The sequence below is a fragment of the Manis javanica genome, chromosome 15 (assembly GCF_040802235.1).
Source record: "Manis javanica isolate MJ-LG chromosome 15, MJ_LKY, whole genome shotgun sequence".
In the NCBI taxonomy this organism is placed as follows: domain Eukaryota; kingdom Metazoa; phylum Chordata; class Mammalia; order Pholidota; family Manidae; genus Manis; species Manis javanica.
Window position 1 is genome coordinate 87,322,207 of NC_133170.1, and position 22,121 is coordinate 87,344,327.

At 49.6% G+C, this 22,121-nt stretch overlaps 2 protein-coding genes and 1 long non-coding RNA gene across 9 annotated transcripts in view; 1 reads left to right on the forward strand and 2 right to left on the reverse strand.

The window, feature by feature from the left end:
- LOC108407495 (N-acylneuraminate-9-phosphatase) overlaps window positions 1-7,755 on the reverse strand; it is a 22,673-nt gene extending 14,918 nt beyond the window's left edge. Inside the window, exon 1 of the mRNA XM_073223110.1 lies at window positions 7,583-7,755. Within this exon, the coding sequence (XP_073079211.1) occupies window positions 7,583-7,672 (90 nt within the window). The 5' untranslated portion in view covers window positions 7,673-7,755. The remainder of the gene's footprint in view (window positions 1-7,582) is intronic.
- The window catches only part of LOC118967480 (uncharacterized), a 17,955-nt gene extending 537 nt beyond the window's left edge, over window positions 1-17,418 (forward strand). Inside the window, exons 2-5 of one of the 5 annotated variants that reach the window (XR_012125663.1) lie at window positions 1,002-1,185; window positions 4,298-10,899; window positions 13,026-15,879; window positions 17,282-17,418. This is a non-coding gene — a long non-coding RNA (uncharacterized lncRNA). Of the gene's footprint in view, window positions 1-1,001; window positions 1,269-4,297; window positions 15,880-17,281 lie in introns of all 5 variants that reach the window. The other 4 variants (XR_012125662.1, XR_012125661.1, XR_012125664.1 and 1 more) reach the window with 4 other exon arrangements.
- Window positions 15,942-22,121, reverse strand: part of LOC108408622 (uncharacterized) — a 26,147-nt gene continuing 19,967 nt past the window's right edge. The window contains exons 6-7 of one of the 3 annotated variants that reach the window (XR_012125653.1): window positions 21,013-21,282; window positions 15,942-19,821 (exon numbers count right to left, since the gene is read on the reverse strand). The gene's annotated coding sequence lies outside the window, so the exon portion shown is untranslated. Of the gene's footprint in view, window positions 19,822-21,012; window positions 21,315-22,121 lie in introns of all 3 variants that reach the window. The other 2 variants (XR_012125655.1, XR_012125656.1) reach the window with 2 other exon arrangements.

The window sequence follows — 22,121 nt, forward strand, 5'->3', positions numbered from 1 at the left end:
GCCAGGGACGCCTGGTGGCCTCTCACCTGTTTTTCCAGCAAAGTGAATATGATGAGATAGGGTTGATTTTAGGGTGCCAAGAGTATCAACCCACCGATTCTTTTCGGTTTTTGGTCAAAAATCTGAAGAAAACAAAAAGCGGCCGCTGTGTGTCTAATCTGTGTGTGTCTCTGTTTTTTGTGTTTTTCACGTGTCTAATAATTGTTACACTGACAATGAGACAGACAGTGACGACCCCACTTAGTCTGACGCTAGATCATTGGACAGAAGTAAGGACTAGGGCACATAATTTGTCAGTAGAAGTTAAGAAAAGACCTTGGCAGACTTTCTGCATCTCTGAATGGCCCACTTTCAATGTTGGGTGGCCCCCGGAGGGGACTTTTGATCTCTCCACTTTATTAGCAGTAAAAGCTGTTGTCTTCCAAGATTCATCTCAAGGACACCTGGATCAGCAACCCTACATTGTAGTCTGGCAAGAGTTGGTAGAGAACCCACCGCCCTGGGTAAAGCCCTGGGTGCAAAAGAAAACGGGCCCTCAAGTTTTAGCTGCCCAGACCCAACCTCAGAGCAAGGAAAAAGAAACTACTAAAGTTCACCCTGACACTCAAGATTTGCTTATGGTTGATGATCCCCCTCCTTACCCTCCTGCCCCTACGGCACCCCCGGCCCCGGCACTGCCAGCCCCGGCACCCCCAGCACCACCAGCCCTGGCACCCCCGGCACCCTCAGTCCCTGATGCTGAGGCAGTGGGGCCGGCTTCGGGACCTGCCCAAGGAACTCGGCACCGCCGAGGGGCCACCTTAGACCCACCGGGTATTTGTCCTCTCCTGTCTTATGGAGTTCCCATCCTCGGGGAAGAGGGGGACCTGCCTTTCCAACCTCTGCAATATTGGCCATTTTCCTCTGCCGATTTATATAATTGGAAAGCTAACCACCCTCCCTTTTCAGAGGAACCGCAAAGACTAATTGGGCTGATAGAGTCCCTGATGTTTTCTCACCAGCCCACTTGGGATGACTGTCAGCAGCTTTTGCAGGTGCTCTTCACCACGGAAGAGAGAGAGAGGATCCTCCTAGAGGCACAAAAGAACGTGCCTGGAACCAATGGACGACCATCGCAACTCCCTCATGACATAGAGAGGGGTTTCCCGTTGACCAGACCCAACTGGGACTTTAATTCTCCAGAAGGTAGGGAGCGACTAACCATCTATCGCCAGGCTCTGGTGGCAGGTCTCCGTGGGGCCGCAAGATGCCCCACCAATTTGGCCAAGGTAAGAGAGGTCAGTCAGGGAGCCACTGAGGCACCCGCAGTGTACTTAGAATGCTTGATAGAAGCCTTCAGGTGGTATACTCCCTTTGATCCCACTTCTGAGGAGCACAGCGCTTCAGTGGCCCTTGCTTTTATCGGACAGTCAGCACCCGACATTAGAAAGAAGCTTCAGAGATTAGAGGGCCTACAAGATCTATCATTGGAAGATTTAGTAAAAGAGGCTGAGAAAGTTTATCACAAGAGAGAGACTGAGGAAGAAAGTTAAGGAAAGAGAAAGTAAAGAGGAAAAAAGAGATAGGAGGCATGAGAAGAATTTAACAAGGATCTTGGCCGCAGTAGTAGAAGGTAAGGGACGGCCGCCCTCTAGTGGCAGAACTAGTAAGGCAGGGCACCTGGGCAACCGGACCCCTTTAGAGAAGGACCAATGTGCATACTGCAAAGAAAAGGGGAACTGGGCGAAAGAATGCCCTAAGAAGCCACCGCGGGGACCTCCGAAGAAGGTGTTGTCTCTGCTAGAGGATGAGGATTAGGGAAGACGGGGCTCGGAGCCCCTCCCCGAGCCCAGGGTAACCCTGAAGGTGTAGGGGCAACCCGTTGAGTTTCTAGTGGACACCGGTGCTCAACATTCTGTACTAACCCAAGCTAGGGGTCCCCTCTCTGGCAAAAAGTCTTGGGTGCTCGGGGCTACAGGCCAGAAACAATATGCATGGACTACCCAAAGAACGGTAGACTTAGGAGTGGGACGAGTAAACCACTCATTCCTTGTCATACCAGAATGCCCCACACCCCTGTTAGGAAGAGACATCTTGACCAAAGTCGGGGCCCAAATATCCTTTCAGGCTGAAGACACTCGAGTGACTAATTGGGAGAAAAAACCTTTAGGCCTAAGTATCCTGACCATAAGATTAGAAGACGAGTACCGCCTTTTTAAGGAACCAGAACCCTCCCGAGTTAGTCAGGGGTGGCTTAACCAGTTTCCAGGGGCCTGGGCGGAGACAGCAGGTATGGGGCTTGCTGTGAACCAGCCCCCGGTGGTCATAGAATTGAAAGCCTCAGCCTTACCAGTAACTGTGAGACAATATCCAATGAGTAAAGAAGCCAGAGATGGAATTAGGCCCCTATCCAGAGGCTCATAGAGCAGGGGATATTAGTAAAATGTAAATCCCCATGGAACACTCCCTTGCTGCCTGTAAAGAAAGCGGGAACAGGAGATTATCGACCAGTGCAAGATTTAAGAGAAGTTAATAAGAGGATACAGGACATTCATCCCACTGTAACGAACCCTTATAACCTGCTGAGCTCTCTGGCCCCGGAAAACACCTGGTATACAGTCTTAGATTTAAAAGACGCCTTCTTTTGTTTGCGCCTGCACCAGAGTAGCCAACCGCTGTTTGCTTTTGAGTGGAAAGACCCCTCCACAGGAACTACTGGACAATTGACCTAGACTCGCTTGCCACAAAGATTCAAGAATTCACCCACCCTCTTCGACGAGGCTTTACATCAGGACTTGGCCTTTTACCGAGCCTCCAACGCACAGATGAACGGAGCGGAGTGGCTCGGGGAGTGTTGACCCAACAATGGGGACCTTGGAAGAGGCCTGTCGCCTACTTGTCAAAGAAATTGGACCCAGTGAGTAGCGGATGGCCTGCCTGCTTGAGAGTAGTGGCGGCCGTGGCCCTCTTGGTTAAAGATTCTGACAAACTAACGCTGGGACAAAAGCTCGTTGTAGTTGCTCCACATGCGCTGGAAAGCGTAATTTGGCAACCACCCGAAAGATAGATGTCGAACGCCAGAATGACTCACTACCAAACCTTGCTTCTAAATCGCGATCGTGTGGAATTTGCCCCACCCGCCATCCTAAACCCGGCTACTCTGCTCCCCGATCCGGAGAAAGAAGTACTCCATACCTGCCAGGAAATCCTGGCTGAGGAGACAGGGACCCGCCGGGACTTACGAGATCAGCCCCTGGAAGGACCAGGACTCCTGACTTGGTACACAGATGGGAGCAGTTACATCATGGGAGGTAAGAAGATGGCGGAAGCTGCAGTAGTAGATGATGACTGGATTGTGTGGGCCAGCGGACTCCCAATGGGCACTTCTGCACAGCGAGCAGAACTCGTCGCCCTGATTCAGGCTCTAAAGATGGCAGAAGGTGCACCCGGAAGCAACATGTATCAAGAGCTTCCAGTATACACCCGAAGATCTGGCTCGGATAGACAAACTGGGGTTCCAAAAATCTTCACCCCTTGGAACATATAAGTCAGGAAATAAGAAAAATATTCTGCCCCAGAAAGAGGCAGGAGAATATTTGAGGCAATTACATCAATTGACACATTTAGGGGCCAAGAACCTAAAAGCCCTGGTTCGACACTCCCCTTATCATATCATTGGTTTGGAAATAATGGCAGACGAGGTAGTGAAGAATTGTGTCCCTTGCCAATTAGTAAATGTGAATAAACATCAAATGATATGCAGAAAAAGGCTTTGCGGAGATCGACCGGGAGCTTACTGGGAAGTTGACTTCACTGAAATTAAGCCTGCTAAGTATGGACATAAGTACCTTTTAGTTTTTTTAGATACTTTTTCAGGATAGACAGAAGCTTTCCCCACCAAGACCGAGACAGCCCAGACAGTATCCAAAAAGATACTTGAAAAAATATTTCCAAGGTTCGGAATCCCCAAGGTAATCGGTTCCGATAATGGACCTGCTTTCGTTGCCCAGGTAAGTCAGGGATTGGCCAAGATCCTGGGGACAGATTAGAAATTGCATTGTGCATACAGGCCCCAGAGCTCAGGACAGGTAGAAAAGATGAATAGAACTCTAAAAGAGACCTTGACTAAATTATCCATAGAGACTAGTTTGTGTGATTAGTTAGTCCTCCTTCCCTTCGCTTTATTTCGAGTGCGAAACACTCCCGGCCACTTTGGGCTAACACCCTTTGAGATAATGTTTGGAGCCCCGGCTCCGCTTGAGTCGGCTCACCTCCACGCATCCCCTGAATGTGTAAATAGTAAGTTTCTGCTTGAAAGGTTACGGGCCCTAGAAGTTGTACAGAGAGAAGTGTGGGCCACCATCCGGGAAGCCTATCGGCCGGAGAACCTGTCAGTACCTCATCAGTTCCAGATGGGAGACCCCGTTTACATAAGACGACACCGAACAGGAAACCTTGAGCCTCGGTGGAAAAGACCCTTCATCGTCCTCTTGACCACTCCCACAGCCGTGAAAGTAGATGGCATCTCCTCCTGGGTACACGCTTCACATCTGAAGAAAGCGCCCCATTTGGATTCGGATTGGCGAGTAACTCAGACTGATAACTCCCTTAAGCTTCACTTGTGTAGAAAGAACTGTTATTAGTGATTCTGATGCTCCTGCTACTTCCAACCCACCAGAACCCTAACCCCCATGAACCCAGGTTACTGACATGGCAAATCATTACCCCAGCTTCCCACCAAGTAGTAGTCCAGTTAACAGAACAGCATCCTAGGGGGACTTGGTGGCCTACCCTCACTGTAGACATATGTACTCTCTTCAAACAAGACCCTTGGCACGGAGGTAGAATAGGGAGGCCAGGATGTGGATCTCGGGCTTCTATGAAAGAACTCCAAGATACCTGCTTCTATGTGTGCCCAGCCCCCTCAACCGATCGTGCCAAGGCCTCACAGTGTGGTGGGCAGACAGACTTTTTCTGCAAAAATTGGGGTTGTGAGCAGACTGGGACATGCTATTGGCTAACAGGGAAGTCTCCTCCAGGCCTTATAAAGGTCCAACGGAGCACCACTCACACCCAATGCATGACTAATCCCACCTGCAACTTAATTGACATCTCCTTTACAGATGCAGGAAAAAAGGTGACAAACTGGGAAATAGGGCTTATGTGGGGACTACGACTTTACCAGAATGGATATGATAATGGAGTCTTGTTTATGCTCAGGCTTAAGGTAGAGACCCTTCCAGCTGCCCCAGTAGGACCCAATACTGTCCTAAGAGATCAGCCACATCTCCCAAAGCAGACCCTAGTCCTACCAGTGGACACTGCCACCATTTCCGCCATCCCCACCCTTGGCCAAGTAGCCCCCTTTCCTGGCACCGGACAACGCCTCCTCAACCTTCTCGAGGGGGCTTTCCGGGTTTTAAACACCACCAACCCTAATACTACCGAATCCTGTTGGTTATGTTTTTCCTCTGGACCTCCTTATTATGAAGGACTGGGGTTGTTGGGCAGCTTTAACAATACAACCAGCCACGAGATCTGTAGTTGGGGCAGCCACAAGACGCTGACTCTGACCGAAGTGACTGGAAAAGGGAAATGCCTAGGCACAGTTCCTCCCACTCATAAGAATCTGTGTAATGAGACCATACCCATAGCCTCCTCGGGTGAAAACAGGTATCTAGTCCCTCCTCCTGAGGGATGGTGGGCTTGTAATACCGGACTGACCCCGTGTGTTTCCACCTCCGCCTTCAATTCTTCCCGTGATTTCTGTATTATGGTCCAGCTAGTGCCTAGGCTGATGTATCATGATGATCTCTCATTTGTAACAGAATTTGAACCCAGACAGAGATTTAGAAGAGAACCAGTCTGGCTGACTTTAGCCGTGTTGTTGGAGTAGGAGTTGCAGCTGGAGTAGGAACGGGGACAGCCGCCATCATCCAAGGGAACCAACACTATGAGGGACCGAGGGCAGCTATTGATGAAGATTTGAAAACTATAGAGCAATCCATTACCAAACTTGAAGAGTCCCTGACTTCTCTTTCTGAAGTAGTGCTGCAGAATCGACGAGGGCTGGATCTACTGTTCTTAAAAGAAGGAGGACTGTGTGCAGCCCTAAAAGAAGAATGCTGCTTCTATGCAGACCATTCTAGAATAGTAAGAGATTCAATGTCTAAACTCAGAGAAAGACTAGATCAAAGGAAGAGAGAACGGGAGGCTAGCCAAGGTCTATTTGAATCCTGGTTTACTCGATCCCCATGGCTTACAACCCTGATATCCACCCTGACAGGACCCTTGCTTATTCTTGTATTACTTCTCACTTTTGGTCCCTGTGTTTTAAACCGGCTAATATCCTTTGTTAGAGAAAGAGTGAGTACTGTTCAGGTACTAATGCTGAGACAACAGTATCACTCTCTTACGCAGCAAGAAGAAACAAGCATTCCATGATTGGAATATCCAAAAAGAAAAGTGGGGAAATGTAGAATCTAAGCATTTAGTGAAGACAGCAGGTTAGCCTAAGCACAGCCATCTTAAGAAGCCCAGAGGCCATTTTCTGAATATGTGACTCAGAAAGGCCTTGAAAGACAAGGTGAAAAACAAGTTAATCAATCATAAGCACCGACAATAGTGACCTTTAGTCAGTTACCCTTGTGTGGGTTACTCATACATACCAAGAAACCACCCTAACATGATCTTATCTTGCTAAATTCCCAGGATGTGGCACCAGCCTGAAAAGTTATGTGCTTATGGAAAAATACTGCCTTTTTGAAAATGCTATATAAACCCTTGGCTTTGAGTGCTCGAGGTCCTTGTTGAGACCCGCTGCGTCGGGCTGACACTTGGACCCCAGCTAGCTGGTTCCTGAATAAATTCCTCTTGCTTGTTGCATCAAGAGACGCCTTTCGTGAGTGATTTGGGGCGGCGTCCTCCTCTGGGAGAATCCAACAGCACCAAAAAGGGGAGGAAGGTCCGGGGGGCAAAACCGAACTCTCAGAGCACGAAGAGGCCGGGAGCCTCCGGGCTGGGAGGATTCGCTTTCCCGCGCGGGCTTTCCCACACCGGCGATCTTGGCCCTCTCCTGGGCGCTGCAGGGGGAAGCAAGCACGGAGGACCGCGGCCCGGGCTTCGTCACTCGCTCCGCAGGGCCCGGGCGGAGCGCCCGCGCCGGGGCTGCTCTCAGCGAGTCCGGCTCGCCGCTGAAACCTAACGTCCGGGGCTGCGCCGAGACCCGCGGCGGGCCGCGCACCGAGGGCCGAGCCTCCCTCGAGGCGAGGTGGGAGCACCGGGCGCGCCGGTCCCGGCGGCGCCTCGCCTGCCCCGGCAGCAGCCGGCTGTCTCGCGGTGCGGCCCTGCCACCGGGGCGGCTCCAGCGGCGTCCTCCCGGCCCCAGGCGCCGAGCCGGCTTCGGCGACCCAGTCTCCCCGAACCCGGGCGGAGCAAGGCGGGCCCCAGGCCTCGGGGCTGGAGGGCGGGCAGACGCCGCCCTTTCTCGCCACCTCCAGCGAGGGGGGTCTCAACGCCCGGGGCCTCCGGGAGGCCGGGCGCCGCCCAAGCGGACCCGCGAGCGACACGGAGGGGGCGGGGCGGGCGGCGGAGCCGGCGTTACCTCCAACATGCCCGTCCTGCCCGCCGCGGCCGTGTCGATGAGCGTGTTGTCCAGGTCAAGGAAAACGGCCCGCACGCGGCTCGGCCCCATGGCTCCGGACGCCGCGTAAGCGCGGAGCGGGCCGCGGGGCAGGGCGACCGTCCCACAGGGCCCGCGGCGTCGGCGAGATGTGAAAATACCTGACAACGGCGAGATCCCGCGAGACCGCAGGCGCGAGCTTACACCGCCGCGGGCGGGGCGTCGGGCGCGCGCCGTGCCCCTGCGTGCCTCCTGCCGCGCATCCCGTTCCCGTTTCCCGTGCGTGTATGCGTGCGCGCGCCGGTCGTCCCGCCCGCCCCGGGGACGAGCCTGAGGGCCGGGCGACCGGGCTGGGGGCGGGGCGGCTGCGGGTGCGCACGGGACCGCAGCCCGCCGAGCCGGGGACGCGCGCGGGTGGCCCCGAGTGTGGGGCCGAGGCGCTTGCGGGAGTAGCGGGGGCGTTGGGCAGACAGCGGGGTGGAGAGGGAATGAAGCCTGTAGAGCCCAGTGGCCGGGCCTCGGAAGAGTTTCAGATAAACGGGGCAGCCGGAGAGGACTCGGAGCTCACCGGCCGCGGTTCACAGGCCGGGAGTGACTCGGAATGTCCGGGTCCGTCCTCGTTGTAAAGCTTGGACGACGCCTCCGCGGCCAGGGGCTGTCAGTCAAGGACTGCGGCCCCGCGCCGAGAGGTGGGGCAGGGAAGTGGGACCGTGGTCGTGCCCTTGTGTTAGGCAGGAAAATAGACATGAGCGGGGTGGAAGGAGAAAAAGCCCAGAAAGTCCACTAGAACGACCCAAAGTTGATCAATCAAAGCTTAGAAAGCCTAGAGCAACTTGGCCTGGAATATTTGAATATTCCCCAGATGAAGGAAGGCTCCTCAGCAAAGCCCATGTCTTTGTTGTGCTAATCATGCAGGCCCAGCTTACTTTTTCACCTTTACCTTTGTGCTGTTTTTTTCTCCTTCCGGCCCTAAGTAAGTAGTCTGTAACCTAGGCAACTAATTTCGCATGCAGGCCCAGCCGTAAACAACATGGTGAAAGTCTGGAAGGATTCCATCTTAAAGACTGTATTTTAATACCCAGTTAGGTTTAAGCTTCTTAACTTCCTCCTTAGCAAACAGACAATAACTCAGCCCACCTGGGGGCCGGGCAGGCAGCCTGTTTGATCTGCTCCCAGACCCAGGCGCCCGGTATCGCGGGGAGAATCAGAGCGGAAAGTTCCTTGTGTTAAATTAATTCCAAGGAGTCAAAGACCACTTAACAAGTCTGCACCCCCAGCCCTTAGTCACATTCCTAAAGAATCGTAAAAGAGGGAGCCCCCGGCCTTTCGGCACGTTCCTTTCTCTCGGGTCGCCCGCACTTTCTAGGTGCGTATCCTTTTAACCTTTTCCAACCTTTCAGAGGGCGCTGCTCTCTCTGAGGTCACCCGCACTTTCCAAGTGTGTAACCTTTTAACTTTAAACTCTCTTTCCAACCTTTCAGGGGCGCCTCTTCTCTAGGGCAGCCCACAGTCCCCTTTCTCCAAATAAACTTCTCACTTAAACGGACTGTCTCTGCGCCTTTCCAGTACTAAGTGTTTTATTACCTTGCTTCGTCATTCTAATCCTCCGAATTCCGGCTTTACCCTCCGCTATGTCCTATCTCAGGCAAGTAAGGAGGGGCTGCTGAGGGCTGCGACCTGGGCTTGCAAATGACCATTGCCTGGGTGGCCGGGAACTGCAGCTCAGTCATGCTCTTTAGAAACCTGCCTGAAAGCCTCCCTTCTTTACCTACAGGAAGTTTGCAGAACATGATCTCACTCCACCCAGTGCTCTGCGGCTCCCCCTAAGCCTGGGGTGGCGGGGACTCAGTTCCCACGCTGTGCAGATCCGAGCAGACGCTGGATGCCAGGTGGCCCTGGCTTAAGGAGTTAGCAGAGGTCATGCCCCATGCTGACTAGCTGTTCAATGAACTTCCTTTATTTAGTATTCTATTCTTTCAGTCAGTAAAACTCTTACTTTAATGAATTGCTTCCTCACTTTGTCCTCTGACTTCCCTGCACTGCAGAATCAAACTCTTCCTAACAGTATCATCAATATTCTCCCCATATGGACCTCCAGCCTCTGACATCTGCCCCATGTTCTTCATGATCTGGAGGCAACGTCTTCTTGCCCAGGTACTGATGCCCTAGAACAGCGGCAGGGACAGGAACACCATCGGCGCTCAGAGACACGGGTTCCCTCACTAGACACTCCGGAGAGGTCTCCGGTGAGGCTTCTCTGGATGCTGAAGCTGCACGGCCTCTACCCCAGTTGCCAGATGGGCGTTCTGGGAGCTCCGGGAGCATCTGCTGCACAGCCGTGCTGCAACTCACATCTAGGGCCCCACATTCCCTTCTCTGCAAACAGCCCATGTCACTCTTTCCCCTTCCAGGCACCTTCTAAAACTCCCATTTCAGTACCTCTACAAAGTATGCTGGCAAACAAACAAAAAGAAAAGGTTACAATCCTGGGCTGACGCAAAGTCTCCCCTGAGCCAGATGGGAACTGAGTGTCCTAAAAACACTGAGGAGAGAACCATTCCCAGGTCTGACACACTTGGGTTCATGATCTAATGGGCCCACAGCAGCCCGAATGCAGGAGTTCCTGGGCTGCAAGAGACCCAGGGCATCAGGCCGCTGCAGGTTCTATGAAACCTGCCTAGGCCTAGTGGTCCCTGAGCATCCAGTGTGAAAATCTACCTCATCTTTCCTCATCCAGGAACAGGACCCAGTACAGGAAGCAAATCTGGCAGGAAGATTTGGGAGTGAGCAAACCGGAGCTCGCCACACACGTGTCCCTCACTGACACATGACCTCAGAATGTCAGCTGCTTACTGGGAACTGGCCGCTGTAAGGTGGGAGGCACCGGAGGGAGGGGTGAGCACGTGGGACACTGATGACCTGCCAAAGTCCCTGACTGCTGCCCCCTCCCAACCTGAAAAATGTGCCTTAGGCTAGCCAATCCTCCCGCCGCTGTAAATCTAAGCTCTGCCTTCCCCCACCCTCTTTAAAAACTCACTGCCTGCCCTGCTGAGTGTGACTTTCCTGGCCTGTGACTAGCCAGACCAGGGAACATCGCCCGGCATTGTGCTCAAATAAACCGCCTGGCCCTTTGTTGCTTCTTGTCACCTGCTTATTTCGGCTAGAATTTATCTTACATTTCGTGCCAAAAACCGGGAAGGGGCTTGAGCGCAGGGCCCCAAATGGCCATCAGCAGCCCTACCCCCTCCTTCCCCGACCCGGGACCTCAGCCTGCTCTCCTCCGCGTGGACTATTTTCCGGTGAGTCCCTCAGTTTCCCCCGGTCTGTTTCCCTTCCTAACTCCGTTTCACCTGATCCGTCCGAAATCGTAGCTACGTCCAGGTCTTGGGCATCCAGCCCATCCGCTGTGGGCATCCGGGATACCTGCCCCTGGCCCTGCGGTGGGGGAGATGTCCCTCACCCAGGCTCCCAGGCCGTCTCCCCTGACTTGGGGCGCTCCTCTCAGCGGGATCAGTTGGGGAGTGGTGCAGACATGGGGAAACAGCCCTCAAAAGCGGAGGCTCAGACCCCACTGTGGTGTCTCATTTCTAATCGGGCTGCTCTATGTTTGTCCCGGGAAGTTTGCAAACGGAAGCTGGTCTTCCTTTGCTCTGAGGCCGGCCTCGGTATCCCTCAGACAACCAATCTCGCTGGCCCCGAGGGAACTTTCAATTTTGGCCTCCTCACCGACTTGACTAATCATTGCCACCGGAGCGGAGAGTGGCGTGAAATCCCATTTGTGCAGGCTTTTTGGACTTTGCGCTCCTGCCCAGACCTTCATGTTAAGTGTTCACTGACCCAGATTCTCTGGCCCCATCTCCAGTTAAGGACTGTCAGCCTCCTACTCTGCCCGGTCCTTCTTCCCTTTCAGATCCGCCGGAGGCCCTCGGTCTCCCACCTCTCTCAGCTCACTACCCCCACCCCCTCCGCCACCATCTGTAACTTCTTTGTCCTTCCCCGTGTCGCTGCCATCTTAAAGTCCTGCACTCCCAACCATGCCGCCTTCCTGCTCCTCTCCTCTTCCGGTGGCTGTACCCCCCTCCCCCTCTCATTCCGCCTTCCCCGCCCTCTTCCCCAACTGGAACCCGCCCCTCCCGCCCTCCGGCTCCGGAAGCCACGGACAGGACTCCTCCCAGCACAGACCTGCCTCCTTTCCCTCCCGACCCTGCTCCCCTCCCCACACCCGCTGTTTTGTAAGAGGTCTGGCGTGGTTGTTGACAGTGGGTGAGCTGAGCGTAGCAAGTGAACATCTTAGTGATTGTGTATTGCTGTGTGTGCCTGTCTGCAGCTTGAAAGTTTTTTGTGGTGACCTAGAATCTTAAAGTTTTGCTAAATTAAGTAGACATATTTTGTGCTTAGAGATTATGGTGTAAAGCACATGGTGTCAGGAATTATAAAGTGTGTTCATGAATTTGTTAATCTAAAGGATGCTAGTGCAATGGTTTACAATAGCCCACTTCTCAGTGTTCACTGAAAAGAAAAGTTCCTAATGGTTTTGGGGTCTAATTAAAGCTATTTAAAGAAGAAAACACCTCTACTTGCTAAAAAGATGTGTTTTAATAAGAGAAAGTATAAAGAATAGAAATTCGTTTTGTTGAGGGTAAAAGAAGGTAATTGTTCTAAAGTACAGCTATTTACTTAAAGAGGGAGAACACTGAATGTAAAAGGAAAGTTGTAGAAAGCTTGTAGAAGAATTTAATATGGTCATGCTACATAAAATTAAAGCAAATGAATCTCAGTATCAAGTACACAGCAAAATTAAAATTTTCTTTTCAGTTAAAAAGACAAAGTTCTCTTAACTGTTAGTCTGCTCTCAATGTTGAAAGATTGCAGAGTTCTTTAATTGTTTTATCAAAACAGTTTCTCATGCTTAAAATCTCAATGAGTTGTCTGAATATTTAAGATAATAAGATTTTAATATGAAAAAACTAAAAGCTAAGCTTTGCTAATAACTGTGTAACCTTCTGTATTTGCCTTTAAAATCTTTTACTGTCATTCTAGTTAAATAGATAAGTATTGTTTTATAGTAACTTATGATTCTATTTAGACACATGTAAAAAAAAAAAAAAACTTTAACAACTTCCTGAAATCAAACTCAAAAAGGTGCTTTTACCTGTACTTAACTCTGATATTTTCCAGAGGGCCCCTGGAACATGTCTGAGGAATTTTTTCTCATTAGAGAAAGTATTTGGCCAATTTGGCTTATTTATCTGATATATAATTACCTGCTTAATTACCTAGAAAGCACTGTCAAACGGAATAATGCTAAACTTTGTTACTGAATGTTTTGTGTTAGAGAAATATCTGAATTTCCTTATGTCAACCATCTTACAGTAAGCTCTCATCAGACCTTTAACCATTGTCATTTGTCTTTTGTCATTTATAGTCACTGTTTTATTACTCCTAAACTAGTAAAGAACTAGATTTCACCAGAACAAGTATTAATTATATAAGAAGTAAGTAAAAGCAGAAAAGGGACCCCAAATTCCACTCCATGACCTGGTAACCATGACCTTTAAAGTCTTTAATACCCGTGATGAAGAAAATGAGAAGAGGACACTGTCTCAAACCCAACCCTTCACGGCGGCCCTGTGGCCGGCAGGACAGGGGTCTCATCACACCAAAGACCAGTCTGGAGCTTGTGAGCCTCCAGGACGCTGCTTCCGGTGTGGCCAAGAAGACCACTGGGCAAAGAGATGCCCCAGCCTGACCAAAAAGCTGACTAAACCCTGTGCAGTTGGCAGTAAGAGAAGTCATTGGAAAGTAGAGTGCCCAGTTGGGGAAGGTCATCCCCCCGTGATAGAGTCTCATGGGAGGCAGGCCCCCCTGAGGGACTCCCCTCCAGACCTGCTGGGCCTACTCGAAAAATGAAGATGCCCAGACTCAAACACCTCTATCACCCTTGCCGAGCTCAGGACCACGCTGTGGGTAGCGGATAAGTCCATCTCCTTTTTGGTGGACACAGAGGCTGCCTACTCTGTTTTACCTTCCTTTCATGGGCGTTTACATCCCCTCCAGGTCTCGGTCGAGGGTGTCACGGGAACCACCTCTAAGCCTCTAGAGACAGGTCCGGAAGCCTACACGTTTGAGAGCCATCTTCTTACCCACTCATTTCTAGTCATCCCGTCCTGTCCTTTCCCTTTGTTAGGGAGAGATGTACTCCCCAAGCTTAGTGCCTCTATCTCCCTGCCTCTTAGTCATCCCCAACCAAGCTCACTCATCATCTTAGCCAATATAAGTTGTAGCCCTGAGCCCTCCACTGACCCTCCTGTACAGTTGACTGGTGTTAACCCGATAGTCTGAGACACCTCTACCCCTGTAGTGTCGAGCCATCATGCTCCAGTCCTCATCCGCCTCAAAGACCCATCCTCCTCTCCTTCTAGACCCCAATTTCCTATTTCCCAAGCCCATCGCAAGAGCATCCTACCTATCATTAACCATCTTCTTTCTCCAAGGCTTCTGGTACCAACTAATTTTCCCTGTAAAACTCCAATCCTTCCAGTCAAGAAGCCATCGGGGGCCTACCAGCTTGTTCAAGACCTGTAGATAATCAATGAAGCTGCAGTCCCTCTTCACCTGGTCATCCCTAACCCTTATGCTCTCTTATCTCAAGTTCCCCCAAACACCTCTCTTACCTACCCTACTTCTCACTCCTAAGAAAGATACCCCCTTGTTCCGCCCAATGCTCGTCTTTCCATTCTTACGTCCAGGCTGCCTGCTACGAACAAGCCTCAGTCTGTCTCTTGTCTGGACTACAGTACTAGACGGGGGAAAGCCTGAGTGATCATGCTAGATATATCTGTCCTGAGAGATGAAGACAACATATCTGCTAGAAGCTCTGGCCACCGATAGAGAGGTCAGACAGTAGAAGTGCACAAGACCATGTGGGTACATCAGTACTCACCCCTTCCCTCTGGCCTCCCACCAGCCTCAACCCTACCGACACTGCCCCTCCTCTGCCAGAAGTAGCCAGATAGAGTCAGCATCCTTTATAACCAAAAGGCTGGAATGTGAAGTCGGAGGCACCAGTGGGAGGGGGGAGTTTGTTGGACACTGATGATGTGCCAAAGTCCCCAGCTGCTGCCCCCTTCCAACCTGAAAAATGTGCCTTATGCTAACCAATCCTCACGCTGCTGCAAATCTAAGCTCTGCCTCCCCCTACCTTCTTTTAAAAACTCACTGCCCGCCCTGCTGAGTGTGACTTCCCCAGCCTGTGACTTGCCATACCGGGGAACCTCACCCGGGATTGCGCTCAAATAAACTGCCTGGCCCTTTGTTGCCTCTCATCACCTGCTTCTTTCAGTTAGAATTTATCTTACACCCACCTTAATGACTCTAATACTAAAGTCTTTTTAAAAAGCTCTTCTCTCTTAAACCACAGAATTTCAGAATTTTAGGATAGCTTTAGTTCCCTTCTCCATTATCTTAACAGACCTGGGAAACCATTTTCACTCGACAAACAAGGAAAATAAGGTACAGACATTTGGAACCCACACACCCTCCAGGAAATAGGCAGTGCTGTAGTATCTGTTCCACAGCAAGAGGGGTGAGGGTCTTATACCATCAAATCCCCCTGGGCACATGGGGTCCTTCCCTGTGCTCTTCCTCTGAGGACATTCTGGAGCCATCATGGGCTAACAATCAGGTTTGCACCCCCAGAGGCAGGAAACACAGAGGAAGGGCAGTTTGGGGTATGGAGGTGTGGACAGAAACCCAGTATGAAAACTTTGCTTTGAAATACCTGTGAAGTGCAGAAGTGCACACCAGCAAAGGCAGCTGGGTATCTGGCCTGGAGTATGAAGTGAGCATGGGGTTCTGAAAAAATGGTCCATATGAAGCTCCTAAGACTGTCTTCCTTTCCCCACCTCATCACACAACAAAGCCAGAGAAAATAGCGTATTTCATCAAATGCAAGTTGCCACTTCCCCAAGACAAATGACTGAAAAACAAAACAGCTAAAAAACTAACACGATACTAGGAGAGCACTGATTTTAACATGCACCAAAAATTCAGACATGTTACAAGATGGAAAAAAAGATGTATCTCAGAAGAGATGAAGTATGGAAGCATTTTCATTGGTCGGAGAAATTTAGACTGCAGTGAACACAGGGTAGATGTTTGTTTCTGTATCTTTTGATTCTGATGTAATCTCAAATTTATAGAAAAGTTCATTAGAAAACTGAAGAAACAAAACAGCAGCAGATTCACAGACTCCAAGAAGCTACTAGCAGTTACCAAAGGTGAGGGGTGGGAGAGGGCAGGCAGGGAGGGAGGGAGGGAGGGCATTGTGGGGTATCATAATTGGTGCACATGATGTGGGGGTGATCATGGGGAAGACAGTGCAGCACAGAGAAGACAAGTAGTGACTCTGTGGCATCTTACTACACTGATGGACAGTGACTGCAATGGGGCATGGGGGGGGGCTTGGTAATATGGGTGAATGTTGTAACCACAATGTTTTTCATTTGAAATCTTCATAAGAGTGTATATCAATAATACCTTAATAAAAAAAGTTGCATTAAAACAGGACAAAGAATTCTCGAATAGTTGTTTCCCAGCTAACCTCACCAGCTGTTTTTACCCGGCATCGGGAAAATTTTCTCATCTTCTCTCCCCCTCTCACTCCTTCTTCCCCCATTTAAGACTGTTTCAGACTTTGTGCCATGTTATCCTCAGGACTTCAATATGTATTTCCTAACCCCAAGGGCATGGGCACAGACAATGATTAAATGTGGGAAATGAAGGCACACTACTATTGTCTAATCCATCACTGGCTTCCAATTTTGTCCCCCATCCCAATAATGCCATTTCTAGCCATCTTCCCAGACCCAGTCCTGCCTCAAGCATTGTGTATATACAGTAGTCGGGCCCCTGGGTCCTGACTCAGCTGCACACAGTCTCATGTTTCTTGGTGTGTTCTGATATTGAATATTTTGAAGGGCATAGAGGCCAGCTGTTGTCTAAAATGCCACACAAATGAACACTACCTGAGGTGGGCACACAGGAGATGGAGGTGATGGTAGGAATACCGCTGGGCATGGTGTGTCCTTCTCAGGACCCCTTATCAGTGTTAGGCAGGAAAATAGATATGAGAGGGGTGGAAACAGAACAAGGTCAGTAAAGACCCCTAGGAAGGACTCAGTCAACCAGTTAAAACTAGAAAGTCAGAAAAGACTCAGAATTGAGGTTAATCAGTTATAGCTCAAAAGTCAAGAGCAACTTGGCCTTGAATGTTTGAATATTCCCCAGATAAAGAGAACTTAGATCATTGTAAGATTTACTCTAGGCTGCTAAAAGGCCCACCTATAAATACCATAATAAAGAGAGGGAGGTCCCACCTTAAAGCCAAAATTGCATTTTGAAAAAAAAACAAAACCCAGGAAGTTTAAAAAGAAAGAGTCTTAACATACTCTTTAGCAAACAAGTAACTCTGCCCAGCTTGGAGGAAGGGCAGACAGTGTAAACTGGTACGCTCCCACATGAGGAGGCTGCTATCTACTGGGGCCATGCAATCGACCTCCAAATAACCGGGAGATGCGTGGATGCAAAAGCAAGAGGGTTTATTGGGTGGCCAGCATGCTGGGGTCTCGCACTCGCAGGTGAAGACCCCAAAGTACAAGTTCATTCTTCTTTCATACACAGGAATGGGATCGTGTGCAGAGCGGGCCGTGCCCAGAGTGGACGTAGATATGACCTGACCTTTACTGCAATTGGTCTCAACTTGTTTTGGATTGGTTCCTTCTAGTTGGAGGGATACTCTTGACTGCCGGGTGGGCGAGTTGTCTACATTCTATTGGCTGGGAGCATCTGGCCAGCTTTTGTAACTGTGTTGGTTAAATTCTTGTAACTCTTGTAACTTCTTGATGTGACCTGTCTCTTACAAAATGAGGTCACTTTATAAAATGGAGTAGCTTATATCAAGACTCTTTAGTCAGGACTCCTCATTCCCCCCTTGAGTTTTATTCTATTTCAAATCTTTGAAGTAACGGAATAGGGTCTTCCTTTCTGAAGGGCCTGTACTGAGATCTCAGGACCATGAGTTGGATGGTGGAGATCCGTTTCTGTACAAATTTGAGGAAGGCATTGATAAGGCAGGCGCCACATGTAAGAGCCAGTATCAGAAGTAAGAGGGGGCCTGCTACTGCTGATAATAAAGTTGTTAGCCAAGGGGGCCAACTGAAAAGGCTTTCATACCAGTTTTGGGTGGCTGCTCTATTTCTCAGCTGGCTTTGAATTCTAGTTTTTAGTTCAGTCAAAGAATTTTGAGTAACACCTCAGTGGTTGGTATAGAAGCAACACTGTCCTCCTAAGGCCACACACAGTCCTCCTTGTTGCAAGAGCAGTAAGTCAAGTCCTCTCTATTTTGTAGTACAACCTCTGCTAGGGAGGACAAAGACTCTTCTAGCCGGGCTAGAGTAAGATCTACTGTTTGGAAATCATGGTTGCTAGCATCACTGAGGGCTTTGTAATTTTTATCTTGGAGAACTAGAGATGCTATGCCTGTACCAGCACCAGCCAGACCGGCCCCCAAAATGGCAGAGGCTACTATGGTGGAAATAATTTCTCATTTTTGCCTGCTTTGACTCTTTTGACTTAGGGAATAGCTATCAATTATTTAATCTTCACCATGCACTACTATCCGGGTAATGAGTTGCACGAGAATGCAGACATCGTCATGAGTTCTAAGGGTGTCAGCATGGATACAAGCAGTTATTCCCGTTTTACAGGCCCACCAAGTGTTGGGAGGGGCTACTAGGTATGATTGGATCTTGAAAGTAACATTAAGGGTCTGGCTACATAAGTGAGGGTGAGGAGGCAGTCGGTTGGTGGCAACACAAAGGCCTTGCCCTGTGAGGGCCTGTAGGGTAACTCTAGGAGCACGCTCAAAACTCCCTTGGGACCACCCGCATTTGGAGGAGTCTGTCTCAGTAGAGAAATTGCCTACTAGAGCAATGCCATCATAGAAAAGGGGTCTGGAGTCTAGGCAAAGCCAGCAGGATCGGGTTACTTCTGGTTTGGAGATATTTAATACCTGATAAGTGGCCTCTACTAGGCAGAAGGACTGGGTCCAGTTAGGGACGGGGAGGGGGTTAAGTGGCATAGCTTCGAATCTGACCTTGGATCTGTCCTAGGCGAAGGGTAGGTAGGTCTAGCGGTAGATTTCTGAGGTTTCTCGGGGAGTGGAGGAGGAGGCTGAGGTTCCTCCGGGAGTGGGGGAGGAGGAGGCACTGGGTTCGGTCCCCCAGTGACTGGTAGTTTATTCAAGAGTGGGGCCTCCCAGAGCATAATCGTACAAAGAGCTCCGGGGTCTGCTCCCTTTGCATAAAAGCCAAGGCCCCTGACTTCCATTCTTCCCACTTAGTTTTTCCTACGGAGGTGAGGTGAACGCAGATTGGGTTACAGTCTGGGTTACTCCAGCAGGTAGGTCCCTCAGACTGGCTAACCTGCATCCAATCACCTTGTACAGAGGGTCTCCAATCTAACGTACCCATAGACTCACAGCCCCAGACAGCACAGAAGAAGGGTTCTGGGCCCCCACATTTAGCCTGCTGAGACTGACTTCGGCTATGTCCGGACAGACATAGAAATTGCGTTGACATGTCAGGTCTCAGTACCCTGGGGTCCTACACCCTATCCCTTGGGTTGGGCGTGGGTACTTGGGGTCCCCTCTTAAGCCCCAGTTTGTCCCAAACAACTTACAAACATTGAAGTACAGATCGGGGAACCATGACTTAGGGTGTCCTTCTTGTTCTGTAGAGTTGATAATGTCTCCAGTCTTGGACTTGGCAATGATCCACTCAAGTTTCCTTGGAAGTGGGGACTCCCAGCCACCATTAGTTCCAGGGCTAAAGCCTGGGGAACCAGAAGCGGCCACATGTCGGGTAATTTTTACTTTCAGAGGGTCAATCAGATGGGCTCGAATTATCCATGTAGACTCGATCTCTAGGAGCGGCCTTGACCTGAGTGTGATGGATCCATGCTGCTATCCCGTCAACTTTGATCGCCATGGGAGTTGCTAGGATGACTGTGTGAGGTCCTTTCCAGTGTGGCTCTAAGGTTTCTTTTCAATGCCTTTTGATCAGTACCAAGTTTCCAGGTTGGAAATTGTGGGGGCTCCGGGGGAGGCTTGGAGTACACCGCCTGTAAGTTCTGATGTAAGGCTTCTTGGACTTGAAACAAAGCTTGTAGGGAGAAAAGAAAGTTTTTTTTTTTAACGTTTTGTTCAGTTAACAGATCAGCTCGCAAATTGGGAAGGATCAGGGGAGGCCTGCCAAACAGGATTTCAAACGGGGTCATGCCCAATCTATAGAGAGTGTTCCTGACCCTGAACAGAACGAAGGGGAGGAGAGTCATCACCCAGTCACCGCCAGTTTCTAGGGTTAATTTGGTTAAAATTTCCTTAATGGTCCTATTTATCCTTTCTACTTGACCTGAGCTTTGGGGATGATACGCACAGTGTAGATTCCAATCAGTCCCCAATATACGGCTCAGCCCTTGTGTTACCTGAGAGATGAAAGCTGGTCCGTTATCTGACCCAATAAAAGTGGGAAGGCGATACCTTGGAATAATGTCTTCCAGGAATTTCTTGGCAACTACTACAGCAGTTTCTCTTTTGGTTGGAAAGGCTTCTACCCATCCAGAAAAGGTGTCTACAAATGCTAGCAAATACTTGTAACCATATTTTCCTGGTTTGACCTCGGTAAAGTCTACTTCCCAATAGGCTCCAGGTCTTGTACCTCTTTCTCAGACCCCCTTTTTGGTTGTTCTTCCCTTCACGTTGACTGGCAAACTTTACACTGAGAAACTACCTGATTGACTAATAATCGGAGGCCATGGACCCGGAGATGGGAGCTCCGGAGCAGTTCTGTCATTTTACGCTCTCCCAGGTGTGTGGCCTGATGAATGTGTCAGACTAGTTGGGCAGTTAGGAGGGAGGGTAGAATGTAGTCCCCTCTTGGGTCTTGATACCATTGTCCATCTTTATGAGCATGATGTGGTCCCCGCTTCTGGATCTCAGAGAGGTCTTTCTGAGTATACTCTGGTACTCCCAGTAAGGTGGGAGTAATAGCAGTTGGCGGGGTTTGGCTTCTACCAGGGCCTTGGGTGCCTCTGCTAGGGCAGCTTCCTTGGCTGCCAAGTCTGCTTTATTATTTCCTAGGGCCACTTACCCTTCACCTTTTTGGTGCCCAGGACAATGTATGATAGCAATCGTCTGGGGAAGCCAAATGGCCTGTAGCAAATCTAGGATCTCTTGCTTGTTGTGGATAGTTCTTCCCTCAGCTGTTAATAGTCCTCTTTGTTTGTATATGGCCCTGTGTACATGGGCAGTGGCAAAGGCATACCTGCTGTCAGTATATGTTTAGCCCACTTACCTTTTGCCAATTGGAGAGCCTTGGTGAGGGCTATCCGTTCTGCTTTCTAAGCTGATGTTCCTGAGGGTAGGGGGGATGCCCATGTGACTTCTGTCTCTGTAGTCACTGCTGCTTCTGCATATCTTACCCCATCTTTGATGAAGCTGCTTCCGTCCATGAATCAGGTAGTATCGGGATCCAACAAGGGAACATCTCCCAAATTGGGGTGTATTCCCTGTAGGTGGCTGAGGATCTCCTTGCACTCGTGCAAGGGTGAATCTAGATTTGGATCTGGTAACAGGATGGCTGGATTCAATGCTTTGCTAGCAGTAAAGCGGATACGAGGTGGATTAAGGAGCAGAGCTTGGTAGTGGGTGACACGTGAATTTGACAGCCATCGATCAGGAGGGCATTTTAAGACTCCCTCGATGGCGTGGGGTGTTGTGACCATAAGAGTCTGACCCAGCATCAACTTGTCTGCATCTTTAACAAGAAGTGCAGTAGTGGCTATGATGTGGAGACATGGTGGCCAACTTCTGGCCCTAACCCTAACCCTTGGAAGTTGCAAGGCTTCAATAGCCTTCAGAGTCCAAAATATTTACATCATACACATTCTGCCAGTCTACATGTTGTCTGGTTGGGAGATAGATTCCAGGGGCTTCCTATTTTGTAATCTTTCCAGAATGTTACAATCAAGTTTTCTTTTTGTCCCCAGCAAATTATTGTTTTTTATTAAAGTATCATTGATATACAATCTTATGATGGTTTCAAATACACAAAATAGTGGCTAAACATTCACCCATATTGGTAAGTCCTCATGCCCTCCACTGCATCAGCGTCCCTCACATGGTAAAATGTTACAGGGTCATTAACTGTATTCTCCCTGCTGTACTACCAACCTCATGATCAACCTACATAATCGTTTTCTTTAACACAAAACTTAAATTTAAAATTAAATCAGAAGAGATTTCCTATCATATATTTTCTTCACATCTATGTAATTAAGGGTGTCGATTTAAAAAGAAAAATGAATAAAAATATTGACAAGGAAAACCCAAAGTGAATTGAAAAATGACATTAACAAATTTGTATGCATTGTGAACATTTTCAACCTTCTTATAATAAAATTA